Raw genomic sequence first — 14,953 nt, forward strand, 5'->3', positions numbered from 1 at the left:
AAACCTGCACGATGGAAACACCGCTGCGCTTACACTGAAGACACTGAAACAGCGACATCAAAGAAAATACAAGGAAAGTACTATAAGTAGCAGCAGTACAAGTATAGCTATAGTGTAGTGGTATGTTTCCTCAGCAAACGCAAGCCTCAGTATACTCGATAAAGAAGTACTAGTGATTCCAGAACCAGCTTCTTGTGATGAGAATGGATGATGATCTGTAGCTAAGTGCTGATTTAGCATTGGTTTTGATTCTGAGAATATTGCTTGGGAGTTGAATGGTGGCAACTCACTTGCACTGTAATGCTGCAGGAAAAAAAAAACAGTAATAATAAACTTAACATTGAATAAGTGTGGCCTAGAAAACAAAGATGCCATCCAGGTATTTCAGTTACCCTTGAGAAAGAAATGCAAAGTCTTAACTCCAGAATTTGCAGGTGTAACTATATTTTCTATTAAGTGTATAACATTAGGTATGGTTAAACACCTTCTAAAGAGATATACTCTATATTTATTTCTGAGGTCAACCACTGAAATTCTTCTATATCTTTAACTTGTTTCCAAAAAAATGTTAATATATTCACTCCTTACACCATCCTGCTAATAAAGTTTCAGCCTGGAAACCCTGGACATTACTCTGTTTGCTTTGCCATTTTAATTAGTGGAAGTTTTTGCACTTCCTAGTGAAGCTCAAGTTCTCCTGGTTTATCAGAGATAGCACAGATATGCCAGAGTAAGGCAGTGGTTGGAGTTTTTTTGGTCTCCAGAATCAATGTCACCCTTAGCTTACCTTTTTGATCTCCATCTCTGGAAATAATCCCCAAACGCTACCATTCTGTTTCTCACATACCCAAGACCTGACAGTGTTTTCCACTGTCTCTTCAAAAAATTCCTACCTTTGCTTTCCTTTCCATTATCCCATTCACAATGTTATTTTTAGCAGTACATCCCACTTCATTTCAAGTCTAGAAATACGGCTCTCCCGGTGAAAATTCGTAACCTAAATTATATTTCTCTAATAGAAATTTCCTGGCTTTTTGTTTTATTCCTCTTTCCAATTAGTGACGAACATGTCTGTTTCTTTTTCTTTAATGAAATGTGGGCCCTATCTAATAGAAAGATACTATTATATTCAACATAAAGACAGCTCAGGTTTTTTCTTCTCTGCTTTTTGTTGTTTCCATATTGTTTTCTAGATGTTACACATATACTCTGAACACTAGGCCAGTGATTGGTCCCTTTACTGTAAAAATGTACTTTTCCCTCCTCCCACAAACAGGAGGGAAACAAAGAGCTAAGTTACTCTGCAGGGGCAGGATCTACAATCCACATTGTGCTCGCACTTCAAGTAGACGGGAAGTTGCACCAACTTTTTTCCCTGCGTCTTGCTGGAAACCTAAAGGTGTCTCTCCATATCTACTTCTTTTCAGACTACAGTAGCTTTTATATAAAATATACAAGAGGGAAGAGATTTGCTGCTTTTGCCGATATCTTTTAAATTTTACATTTGAGGCTAGGAAGCGGCACTGGAATACCCTCATGTTCCAAAGTTGTGTTTGTTACTTTGAGGCGCTGTTCTGGCAGGGCTCCGGAGACTTTTCAGAGTCTGTCTGCCTTGCTAGCAGCCAAAACAGCTTCAGAAATTGTTCTGCTCACCACTTTAGTGCCTGATGCTCGCATGTACCGCTGTGCTTTTTGTGCTTCCTTCTCCTACCTGTCCCCAAGTCTCCAGGCAGTGATCAGCACTCTGCCTGAAGCAAAGGACTTTGGATTAATAAGAAAGCAATCGTTAAAGTTCCTGGTTAGTGCTTATTAGAAATTGTCCTCATTTAGCAAGCTTTTTTCTATATGAAAGAAAAACAGGGTAGAATCTCTTTGTTAAAATACACATAAACTCCATAGAAAAGGAGTGCAGTGTGATTGCTAACATGTACGTTATTCTGCATTATTTTTACTAAAAGCTTGTTTCATTTTTTTCATGTACAGTTGAAGAGTAAGACTGAATATATTCATACAACCCTTTCATGAAGTAAATTACCAGTAATCTTTGAGGTGAGTTAGTTAACTACTAAAATCCTCAGATTAAAAAGTCAGAATTTAAGAACTTAATTAAAGAAGGTTTCCACTATATAGAAAAGGAAACTAGTGAAGTAAGTTTCTACCAAGAAAACAGGGGAGTCCATAAAGGGAGATTATAGTTTCTCAATGTTTTTATCTGCATGCTGGTGCAACCTCAAAGTGTAGTGTTTTACTATCAAACTATAGAAGAAAATGGGGTGTTAGTTTGCTAATTGTTTGGCCAAGCAACTATACACAAACTTTTAGTGTTTGTAGCAAACACACCTGTAGTTTGCACTTCGTGGTACTGTGGGTTTGGGTGTTGAGGGTTTTTTTTTGGTGGGGGTTTGTGGGTTTTGTTTTTGTTTTAAACCCTTATTTGTAGAAAAGCTGCTATTTCCTTCCCTGGGAACTACAACTGTTCAAAGGTAACACCAAAACCTCACCTTGGGTGGGTGGTCAGGCTCCTGGGTCGCAGTGTGAAATCTAACTGGCGTTGCTTCAGGCTGGAAGTGCTGCCGTGTCACCCGAGCGTGGGGCCCGCTCAGGCCATTCGTTTCTTCCTCTTTCACCTTGGTTTGCTTCCGGTGCGCTGGTTTTGGTGACAGCTTCCGTACGTGAACCTGCTGGGATGCACAGACAGGAATTCTGTATGCTGAAGAGAATTCAATAACGTTCACATTTATCACAGGTAGCATTCCAATACTTGAACATGTCAAGCTTGAGACAGGTAAAGGCAATGCCCTGTTTGCACCTATTCCCTGGGCTGACAAATTTGAGTTTTATGATTGGAATAACACAAGCCAGTAGCATACAACAACTTCTGGAGTTTGTGACATAATACTTGGCTATTTTCAAACACTCTTCTTCCTTGCTCACCCCAAAAGGTGGACACTGAGCAAACAGAGCAGACAAACTCCCAGGAGAGACCATGAGTTATTACAAATCCTCACCTGCTGAGGCTCTGCTTGCCGAACCACCCTATTTAATGGACTTGGCTTTCCTTCATCATGGAGTTGTTTGCCTGTTACTCCCATGCAGGCTTTGTTTTGACACATGTGTTCATCACCTTCCATCTTCCTTTGCTTCTGCTGAACTGGTTTTGGCATAGGCTTTGGTAACTGAACCTGTTATTGTACAGGGAACAACTTTGGTTAGCAAAAAGTATTTCAAAAAGAAAAATGTTGCATCTTCAGTACCAGGAACATAGAATGAGAGTAAGGTTTTAATCTTTTTCAAAATAATAGTTTTCAGTGTTTGAATTATCAATAAATGTCCTCTTCAAACAGCACAAAGTTAGAGCAATGCTATATTATGAGTTGTATGTTTCAAAACATTCGCTAGTAACCTTTATTGGGAATGATGCCAGTAAGTCACTGTTCCATTAACAGGTAGAGCTGAATGCATTCTGCATCTCTGGACTGAGTCAAACATAAAACTCCCTAAAATAATCACCAAGTTTTCTGGCTCCGGTAACCTAACTGAAGAGTTAAGGCTTATATTCTTTTACAGTCTTCTAAAATGCAAATGTGGAATACACAGTGAAGAGTTGCATGAGTTAATGCAAGTTTTTTCCTGTGCTGCTCTAAGCACTAAGTATCAAATGATGTCTGGTTTTGGCTCTTGTAACTTGGAAGACAAATGTAGCCAAAACACAGGCTGTATGCCACATGCCTTTGGTACTTTGGCACACTAATAACTCTGCAACTCTAACGTTTGCATATGGGCCTCTATGCAGCAGCTGGATCTGAATATAGCAGCTAAAAAAACTAATGGGCTCCTTTTTCCTACTGCAAATTAAATACATACAGGAGATAGAAACTGCAAAACCTACATACCGTTTAAAATGCCACTAGCACCTCATACATTGCTTAATCCAAAACACCTTTTAAGGATACAATCTGTAGTTCTGCTCTGTGAAAATTACTGATGGTTAGCAACATAAAGATCTAGCTGCTCTGAATAACTCCAGCTGCTTTCAAACAGTCCACCCCAGAAAAAAAATGCTGCAGACAGCCCTGAGAACCTAAAAATTACAATATTCCATACTAATAAAAATGACGGGTTGGTTTTGATGCAATTATTCAAAGTAAGCAGTCAGCTGGCCTTATCATACTTCAGCTGGCCCTAACACTTGCACTGGGGTGAAAAAGCTGAAAATATTTATCCAGTTCCAAAAACTGTGGTAAGTAAAGTTGAAAATTAACACAATATTTTCTCATCTATGTTTGGTGTGCCATTGAAACAAAGAACCAGGATGTAGCCACTCAGGCTTCTTATGTCGTCTCACGATTAGATTCTTGTACTATACAGGGAGCTGCATCTTAAAATTCATGTTTTCTAGCAATTCCTCTTCAAGAAGCTGGTGTTACAGGATCCCTTTCTTGGTACTTACGGGTGTTTACTGGTCTTCAGAAGGGAATTAACCCAAAAGCACCTCTTTCCTGTGTACCAAACGGGTAGAGGTGGAATCAGACAGGTCATCTGGAGTCACATTCTGCTCATAAGCAAGAAGTGAGGAGACAGTGGATTGTTTGTAGTGGCTCCCACTATTCTTAGGTTGCCTCTTTAATGGGAGAAGTGTTTGGTGAATAAAAGGAGAGGTGGAAAGGGAATGCAGAGGGCCGAGATGAAACGAGTCAGCCCCAGGATAACGACAGACAGTGCCGTGAAGAGATGCAGTGGGAAGTGCCTGCCTGTCAGAGAGCAGCATCAGGGCTGGAGCACCGAAGTGCACCAAGCCTTGAATAGCCACAGCCAAACACCACGGCCTGAAAAATCCAGTTCTCCGAAAATAGCAATAAACATAGAGCAAGTTCAGTTATCTGCTCTCTCCAGTTGTATTTAAGTACTCCTTAAGTCCTTTGAATATCCCTAGAAATTTTTCTGCACCTGTTTTGCAGTGAGCATTGCAGGAAATTCGCACACAGAAGCAGCAGAGCTGGCCAAAGAAACACACGTAAATCCAGGTGATCATGGGAGCAGCGCTAACATTCTTACTATCCAACAAGCAAGACACTCAACACAGAATTTCTCTGAAAAAGTGATGACAGGTGCCAAGTTTTAGTAACATGCAGACATTCCCCCTGATCTTGTTCTTGGCCATCAAAACCAATTCTGCGTCAGCCTACGGCACGAGAGTGGTGAGAACTGACACTCTTCACTCCTGGAGTTTTCAGAGGGGTTGTGCACTTGCAAACAGCAAGTGCTACAGCAGCTTTTACAGCCTGGAAGGTCGGGATCAGCTTTGGTGCCAGCATGCTGTCATGTCTTAGGCCAGGCAATAAACATTAAAAAAAATAGATTTACTAGTCAGTATCTGCCTCCAAGAAATCAAAGACTCTTGTGAAGCAGAGATCCAACTGGATCAGCTGGAGATCGGTTACCAGCTACCTGATATCCCAGTTCAGAAAACAGTACAAACATTTTAAAAAGCCTCTCAAATTAGTGAGGACAAAGTGGTTGCCATCCCAGCAAGAGAAATCCTGTCATTGAATTACCTTTTGGGTTTGTTAAAAGACAAAAAAAAAAAAAGTTATAAAACCAGAAAAGTCAATAAAATTGCTAAAATAAGTATCTGTAATTACCAAGATCAAAACCCAGTGCCTTTTTATTAAACATGAACTTTTGTTCTGCCTTCCATAATACGTAAATAGTGCTGACAATTGGTTTGCGAGGCACTTGCTACAATAAAATGTAATTGTATCATGAGAGAAAGGTGACAATCAGGAGATCATGAAAAAATTACATATTCTCACTGGTGGTTAATTAGCCATGCAAAACCCCCTCAAACAGATATTCTCTTCTATTAGGAATGATTACTATGCGGGCCTACAGATGTCAATACCACAGTCATTCAAATACTTCTTTCCCTACTAATTGAAGGTTGTAAAGCTCTGGTGCCAAGGTTTTGCTTCCAAAGAGCTAATTTATGACTAGAAGGATATTTTATGTCTTCAGTTGCAGCAGCTACAAAACTCAGCAAATCAGAACCATCTGTGCACCGATACTTGAATCACCATTCATCTAGCAGCCTATCAGTCACATTAGTTTGCATCCTGCATTCTTGGCTCACGTACGCTTGTGATGGTCCAAAGTTCACCAGAAATATTAAAAATGAATGGTACCTTGACCCTGCCTTATTGCACACGCAGCAGAGACAGAAACGGGGCTCTTGCATACGGGCAGTTGCGCGGCAGAGGGATGCTGGGACTGACATTTCCCAGCAAGTCCAGTAAGACTGCTAATTACCTCAATCGCCACTTATTAAAACACAGCTTTATTAACTGTGTACTTTCAGACTTAAAAGTACAAAAGGAAGAAAATAACAATAGCTGTCAGTTTTAAAATTCGGTGTTAGTGCATCATATAGTGTTCCAATAACAGTTAAATCTCAGAATAATACCTCCTCCACGTTCCTGGCTGCAGGAGTATAAAGGCAAATGACAAAGAGCATTTTGAAAGTGAGAAAATGAATTAAATGCTTTCACTAATAAAGGTAACTTTGCTTTTAATCTGGAATGAAGGAAAAACCTGGCATTCAGGCTTGTCTTCAAGATGTTAGCGAACAAAGTCCTTGACTTCCCCATTATCCTGAAAGTAAATCATTCTCCACAGACCTACCGCTTTGAAGTGAGAGGCTGCAGGTCAAAAGGACTCATGACAGTTCTTCCTCCTTAAGGGTTGACATCCCACGTTTTAGCAAAGCCAGGGGAAACAGGAATTAACAAACATGGTGTATTTCAGGCATAAGAACTGCTGTGTCAGTCTCATTTTGAGATCTTAAGCTATTTCCTCTTCCACAAAAGAAAAGGCAACAATCAAGCAGGAGATGGCAGAAATGATCCCAGAACTGTCTGTCTTACTTTTGAAGCCGTAGCCGCACGGTGGTTTCGCGCGCACGCTGCGGCAGAAAATTCCAGAGGGCCGTCGTAGCGAGTTCCGCTCGACTCTAGTCCAGCCAGCAGGATTTTCTTGAGCACTTCATACTTTGGCTTCTCATCGTAAGCTAAGCCGTAAACACATGCCAAAAACTTGGATGTTTCACCTGCGGAGCATATTTTAATGGAAATTTCACTTGGTGCAGACCTAGAACTTCAGAAAGAATTTCATTCCAAAATGGTTGCCAATCCTACATTGCCAAACAAGATGACACAATTTCAGCTACAGCCACGCTCAAAACACAGAACTGACAGTATCTTGTCTTGGTGAGATGGGAAAAGGAAAAGACAGACTTGGATAAACAAGCTAAACCTTGAGTGCTATATCTCATTATGCACACGAAAGCGAAGTATAAAAATTAATGAAAAGACTTTATCGACAAATATTGATAGTTGTGTGTAAAACAGAAGTGTTTCGTATTTGATAGATCATAATACCCCTTTAAATATTAACTACTCTCACCAACACTATTTCAATCTGCACAGATACTGTACTCTGAAGGCTTTGGAAAAAAGCAACATATTGTTTAGTTCTAATACTCCAACAAATATTGGTTTTGAGATTACATCCTAAAGCAGTCTAACAGCAGCATTATTTTGCTATTATTGAGTGGTTCTGGAAACAGGGAAACCACTAAATGGGCAGAAATAATGCCATTAGGAAAAACATATGGGGTGGATCAAACTTCGCTTTCAGTTGGAGACCCAAGTGTATCCTAAAACCCGAGTACTACACCAGATATTAGCATCTGGTAAAATCCCAGCAGGAAAGATTGATTAAATATGCATACACATCATGAATATATTTTATGTCATACACGATGCATTCCAATAATTCCAATACAGAACGTGAATAAATAAAAAAATAGATCCTGACTTTTGAAGGAAGTTTGGTGTTTTCCCTGGGTTCCTTTTGTATTTCAGTGAAGGAAGAAGCACAAGACAAACTGTCCATTCATTTGCTTTTTCAGACTCTGAATACTGAGCGATAAACCTTTAGTAGACAGTTGCTTACTATTTCCATACCAACAGCTACTTCTGTTTCTAAAATAGTTACTAACACCTTGGATTACATACGGCTAAGATCCCTTATGTCACTCTATGGCGTAGATCACAGATGAGACTGATCAAGATTGTTGTACTACAACACATTGGGGCTGAAAATTTAGTCATCTTTATATCATCTACTTAGTACTCGATGATGGGATAATGCAGGAAAGCAACAGAAAATGAGTTCCTGCAATAAAAGCGTTAAGTATCCGGTGTCAGTAAGCACCATGTATTGCAGAGTGACCAGCGTTCAACAGCATCCATCAATTTACCTTCTCCCCTTGCGCTAACAAGCCTTTGAGCTGAAAATGCTTCAAGTATAAGAAGTTTTACCTGAAGGGCCTGATCCAGTTCCACTAAAGTCAGAAACATGAGTTCAATTTAATTGCGCCCTGAATTAAGGAGTGTGACATAACCTAACAATGAGTATTACATAGATACTGTGTCAGCAACTAAATACAGGCAAAATTCTTCTGTCGGATAGGTGTGTGTAAGAGCGGTTCATGCAGGCTGGATTTCAAGGGCTTGATTCTGCTTGCACACTGTAGCTTGCCCTAAGAGCTCAGCCCTGGCAAAAGCGTCTACCTTAAGGTGCAAAACTTCGCAATACGTTTAAGATTTTAAATTGAAGACTGTTAAATTTGTGTTACTTTTACTTCTGCTTCCCCCAAGTAGAGTAAGACATTTAAGTGGTTTTTGGAACAGGCTAATGAGCTGTATGGTACATAGTGCGAGCACACTTACCACAGCTGCTTCCAGAAGAATCCCATTCCAGCACTGAGTGTGGGAGCTCATCCATGAGTCTGAAACAACATGAGAGTGCAACAATTCAATGTGGTTTTGGAGCAGGTGATTCTTCATTTGGGATTTAGGAAGACAGCAAGCCTCAATTCCAAAGGGAGTGGACCTCCAGGATAGCTAATGATTCACAGTACTGCTTTTAAAACAAAATCTCCTCTTACCAGCTATATTTTTAACTCTTTGGAGACTGCTGATTTCAGCAAGACCAGGCTGACAGCTAAGGCTGCACTTTAAGTTTTTCTTTGCAGATGTTTTAAGCTTTCTAGAAAGAAAAAGCCTTTGAGCTGAAGTTGCTTTTTCTGATTTCAGCGCAATGATTAATATTTGTATTTTGGAATGTACGAAGCACTTCTGGTCTGCCTACTAGTCATTTAGCATCAGGTTCTTTCTGCCACATGGCTCATGGGCCGCGGGGTGATGGCCCTCAGGGCTGCAAGTAGGGACAAAGCGGGAGAGGGAAGTTAGACAATCTTAAGCCCCATGCACTTCATAAACTGAAGGGCAGGGCCACAGACGTACTTTCTGTCCATCCAGAAACAGAAAGAGCAAAGGACACTGGAGCTCAGAATCAATCACACACTAAGAATGGCTGAAGCAACAGCAGCTCTCACCTTGTGCAGACATGAAGCCGGATCATCTCGCAGCAGCTGAAGGAACCTGCAGCTGCACGAGCCCTCTTGCCCCAACGAAGTGAAATCTGTTTGTCTATCTATTAATACTGTTAAGGAACCCTTTTTTGTTTATTTGCTTAAAGGAGCCATAAAGATCCAATCAGTACCAGGATGTGTTCTAAAATGCAAAAAGTTGGGATGCATTGGCTAATAACCTTCAATTCAATTTTCTGCTGTGTAGTATCAGAAATAGGGGTTTCAATTTGGGGGAAATGAAACATTTAAATATAAATATTTGCCTGTAATCTATCTTAAATTCTAATTCAAATGGAGCTTCTCTTCTGATTACAGCATGGCGCAAACATTTCTAAACTGAAACATACCAGCAGTCCTTAATGGCCAAAGCTTCGGCACAGTTGCCTCATCAACCCAGCGTTACTGGAAGACTAAGAACTTGTAGCAAAGGGATGAGAGGAGGAATGAAGTGGTGAGTTTGGAGTGCTGCTCTGGCTCCTGCCTTTCGGCTGCACCCCAGTGCCAGCCCCAGCCCCACACAGACCCCACAGCAAAGGACCCGCACGCTCAGAAGGGATTTGACTGTGCTGGTAATGTATTAACTGATAAGCAACTGGATACACTCATCTATCCGGATGTCTATTTCTGGCCTTTGAAAACAGTATGGGCACTGAAAATTAAGATAAACAGAAGGGGATGACCTGGGGAAGTTACTTAATACCAAGAATTTAATTCAATAGACTAATAGGATATTTCTGATACATGGAATCTGTATCATTTTCCATGCATTTCCTCTGAGCTTCTGTTCACTGGGCATCCTGCAAACGCGAGCCATTTAAGGGTTAACCGCAAGGGAAGAATTAGTGAAGCAGCTTGATTGATTAAATTGATTTAACATTGAATTGTATAAGTGTTACCTTGCAGGGGGTTGTGTAATGATCAGAACTTCTAAAGGAGAAATATTAAACATAACATCCGATGTCAACATTTACAGATGCAATCTGTATTATCCGCAGTCTGCAGGCTAACCTTTTCTCTGCTGAGAGCCCATGCCACACTGAATTTGCAGATTGATTTCTGTGGATCAGCTCTCCCTATTGTGTACCTCTGTTGTGACTTGCCCTACTTAAAAGTTTGCTGCCTTCTCCAATTGCGCCCTTACATTTATGGGCAACTACTCTTCTGTGTAGCTTTCCACAGGCTACACTGGACCACATACAATTAACTCTCTCAAGTCCCAATTGTAAAAGCAGAGAAAGAAAACACTAATACACTCTGTTGCTTTAGTAAGCTGTAAATGAGTCATGCTGGGAAAAAGGAAAGATTTTAATCAAGTTCTTCAATATTTTTGTAGTTAATTGTTTGCAACAGCAGTATGCTTATATAACATTAAAAACCTACATAGAAACATCTGAAAAATAGTATCATATAGAAAGTAAAATAAATTAAATGCACATGTGGAAAAATCTTTCCAGAGACGTCTGTACCATAGTCTCTGGAAAGTACCCATGAAGGTTCATGGAAACACAGAACTTTCTGCTGTGCAAGACGACCTGTACTAAGTCACAAATGCTTTCTTCAAAGAAGAGTATTAAAAACACTACACAGCAGACAAAGCAGCTGTGTACCGTGCCTTTCAATTTCTCACCTCTCTGTAGCAGCACATACATGAGCATGTGCAAGAGGGTATATATGCACAGAGTCCACGTTTAACCACTTCTAGCATCTCAATTAAGGAAAATGGTATTAGCTTTCTTGTAAGGTGCTATGCTAGGAGATGTAAAGGTGTCTTTTTTCAGACCTGTTTTGTTAAACGATGAGGATTTTGCAAGCTGGGATGCATGTGCGCACGTATGTGTTGGCTTATACTTACTTTGTTTTCGCAGCCTGGACAGCTACAGGGTCGTTGAGGTTCTGTTCCCAGGGCAGCCTCCCACACAACCAGTGCAGCATGCAGTAGCCAAGGATTTCAAGGTCACCTCGTCGGGACGGGGCTAAAAAGTAGGGAGGGAGGGGTGGGGAGGGAAAGAAAAGAATAGGAAAAAAAAAAGATGAAGAATAAGAACCTCTTCTTAGGAAGTAAAAAAAGACTTTGATTGAGCTAGTGTTGATGAAATATGAAAAAGCCAAATGGGCAAAGTGTTTTGTTTATTCAGCTGTATTAGCCCTAAAACGCCCCGGCGTTTGGCTGCAGGCCACGGGCAGGCAGTGACTTGTTGCTGCTGTGGCCAGGGTCAGCTTCCTCACCTCCTCCAGCTCCATCCTTCCTCAGCCTGGCCTGTCACATGGACTTGATCCCCGTGGCCTCTGACATGATCCAGACAGCCCATAACCGAGTACCAACACTTTCTCAAAGAGCCAAGCAGTAAAACAAAGAAATAAATGTCTGCTGCTAAATTGCTAACACATGTTCCAGGAAGTCCATGGGGTCCACATTGGTCATGCAGGGACCCTGCGAGTGCAGACTAAACACTGATGGCCTTTCCTGTTCTCCTACAGAGCTGCTTGAACTTGGAAGATATGACAAAAGTGCCATCTAGTGTACATTTACACACCAAAGTTGTCTCCTTACAAGTCCCGTGTTCAGAGTCATAGCACAGGCTAAAATACACTTGCTGTTAGCTTGTGTAAACTTACCACTACTACTTCCAAAATTAAAGTTATTTCAGGAACAACTGACTCTTCTCTTGCACACCCCAAACAGATACGCTAACTACAGAACACAAATACAGTAGATACAATTCCACCAAAAAATAACCCCATCCCCAAACATCATCTATGCAGGAAAACAGGTAACTGAAGTTAATCTACAGATTGACGTTTCCAAGAGAAAGAGAAAAAGAAGTGTGATACTAATAGAATTGCTATTGCTTGCTGCTATTCAGAGGAAACGAAACTTGAAAATATTGCTGCGATCCTGCATGTTCAGTTGCTCTTTGTACACATTTGACTTGCAACCTATAGTTTGCAAGTGAAGACCACGCAGAATCTGCAAAATCATCATTAAAGAAAGACAGATGTACAAGTTAAATTTAAGATCTTCCCAAAGGAATCTGCACTTTCCAGGAAAAAAAAAAAAGAGGATTTCAGATTAGTTTGGTACTTTCTGTCTAGTGTGAAGACGAGTAGTTGAGTGTAGTGCTGTTAATCCAGCTGTAAACGGTTATCACATTTTATGGGCCTTCATTACATAAATTCCAGAAAGTCACTCAGCAAACCTATCTTTTAATTTTAAAAGTCATCTGCTAAAAGCTACGGTGCCAACACATCATAACTGTTTCTTGTTACCATACACACATTATTGTAAAAGCAGAAGATTAGTTCTTCTATGTTCTCTATCTTAACTGCTATTAGACTACGGGATTATTAAAGGCCCTTCAATCTAACAGAATGCTACAACATCCCTTGGGTGTCGTTTATTTTCTGCACTAGATTCAGCAACATCCTAATGCAAGACTTGGCTCTCATATTAAAATAAAAACACACAATCTCTACCACTTGCTGTTCGGTAGTGATTTCTTCAGCCATAAATCTCCTGTTAACTGTGGAACAATTCCATTCATACACATGTGTTCACAACTCCTTTTTCCATTATGGCAATTCCAGATTACAACCATATCAGGCAGCACTTTTGCTTGCAGATCCTCTCATTTTCAGCCGACGCTTTCCTGGCACCTGTTAGCGTAAGATGGGCTACAGAAAGTGGCCTCTTGAGAAAAATTGCCAAAAAGACAATGGGCCGCTTTTTTTCCACTGAGGGACTAATTGATATGAATCTGTAAACAATGCTAAGTCAATCAGATTTCAGAGGCTAACCTAAGATAACTCATTTTCTGACAAAACAGTCCCCAGAGAGTCAAGTTTACTTCACAGTTAACGGTTTGGCCATGACTAATTACCTTCTCGCTCCCATGCAGCTCGTCCAGCCATTTCCTGACTAACGAGGGCAAAGCCATCGCAAACCGGGAGGTGCGTGTGCAAGTGAGACCTATAGAAAGCCGTTTACATGTGTTTGTCATAGAACCACATACAAATGCCAGCATTGGCTGATTTGACTGCACAAGCTGATTGTTTCTCTCTGCTGCTTTGTCAGCTCCGTGTTAGAGATGCCAACTTCCTCAACTTCCTAAAGAATTCAGAGACTTAGTAGAAAATATTCAACTAACTGACCTTTAATTAATATTATCCATAAACAATAGATTTCTAAGCCTAAATAAAGCACTAATACCTAAATCTCAACTATATGTTTACTTGAAAAAATAGATCTGCTAATACAATTGGTGGTTACAAGAATTTTTGATAAATATTAACTGAGAGAAGTCAGTCTGGCTTAATTTTAAATGTGATAGCCATGCAAAAATAAAACAATTCTGCTTGATAACTTGTCACTGCTACAATTCAAAATAGTACTTATTTAAATCAAATTCTTTTCTCTGTAAACTAAAACCTTGTTGGCTCTTTTTTTTTTCTTCTTTCTTTTTAATAGATCTTTGATTTCTGCTTTTCTATTAACCAGAAATTGTTTAATCATTACTTTAGTCTCATATGGAATACTATTTAGTGGGAATATGTTGGCAATATTTTATTTCACAATATTTTTATAGTTTATTTTGTTAATTTTAAGATTTAAGGTCTGATTCTGTCCTCACTCCCGCAAAGATAAATCAGGAACAATTCCACTGAAGTGAATGAATTAACAGCCATGTCAACGAAATCAGAGTCAGGCTCTAAGGAGTTTTATACACACCACAAACACACTCAACATGCAGGCACGGGGTTCAACGTTAACTCAGAATAACGTAACTGGAGCAATCCACCCTGAGATGAAAATATATTCTGTATCTCCATATACTGGATTTGGCAACTATCTGAGCCCTTAATTTATATGCAGATTCCTATTCCAAACCAGAACATAAATGATATCACACCAGCCACAATATGCTCTCCAAACTACACTGCTCTCAAGAACTCGTCTGAAACCCACGTAAAAATGGGAGTGTTCCTTGATGGCCCTTATTAAGCCAACTTTCTCAAGCCTTTTAGAACGATCTAGGAGGCTAACGAGTGACAGATGAAATGTTCTTCTATTATTTTTAATTAGCATTGTTGCATTATAATTTCAACATCAGTGATTCTTTAGATTGGAGGCTTTTCATAACAAGGATCATTTCAGTTGCTCAGATTGCACTGACACACAGTGGAACCTCCAGCTCTCGCTGGCGTTACAGCACACACGCTCCTGTTCATTCACAAACGCCAACTCATACCATAGCCATCAATCCAAAAGCCCCTAAAGGAAAGGAGTGTTAACATGACCACGGAGCAATGTAATTAGGTTTAAAATGTATTATCACAAAATTTTAATATAATAAATGAACTAAAAGTGATGTAACTTCTTGACTCAAGGTTGAGATGATTAAAATAAAACAGACAAATACAAGACTTGTCAAAAATCAGTGCATCTATTAGGGGCAGGAGAAA

At 40.0% G+C, this 14,953-nt stretch overlaps 1 protein-coding gene across 1 annotated transcript in view; it reads right to left on the reverse strand.

Annotated features, from left to right (window-relative positions):
• Positions 1-57: 57 nt before the first annotated feature.
• The window catches only part of VRK2 (VRK serine/threonine kinase 2), a gene marked incomplete at both ends in the record, with an annotated part of 39,255 nt that continues 24,359 nt past the window's right edge, over positions 58-14,953 (reverse strand). Inside the window, 6 exons of the mRNA XM_080341512.1 lie at positions 58-303; positions 2,502-2,678; positions 3,009-3,182; positions 6,921-7,102; positions 8,790-8,848; positions 11,346-11,466. Coding sequence (XP_080197638.1) covers positions 58-303; positions 2,502-2,678; positions 3,009-3,182; positions 6,921-7,102; positions 8,790-8,848; positions 11,346-11,466 — 959 coding nt within the window. The remainder of the gene's footprint in view (positions 304-2,501; positions 2,679-3,008; positions 3,183-6,920; positions 7,103-8,789; positions 8,849-11,345; positions 11,467-14,953) is intronic.

The sequence above is a fragment of the Nesoenas mayeri genome (assembly GCF_963082525.1).
Source record: "Nesoenas mayeri genome assembly, chromosome: 3".
In the NCBI taxonomy this organism is placed as follows: Eukaryota; Metazoa; Chordata; class Aves; order Columbiformes; family Columbidae; genus Nesoenas; species Nesoenas mayeri.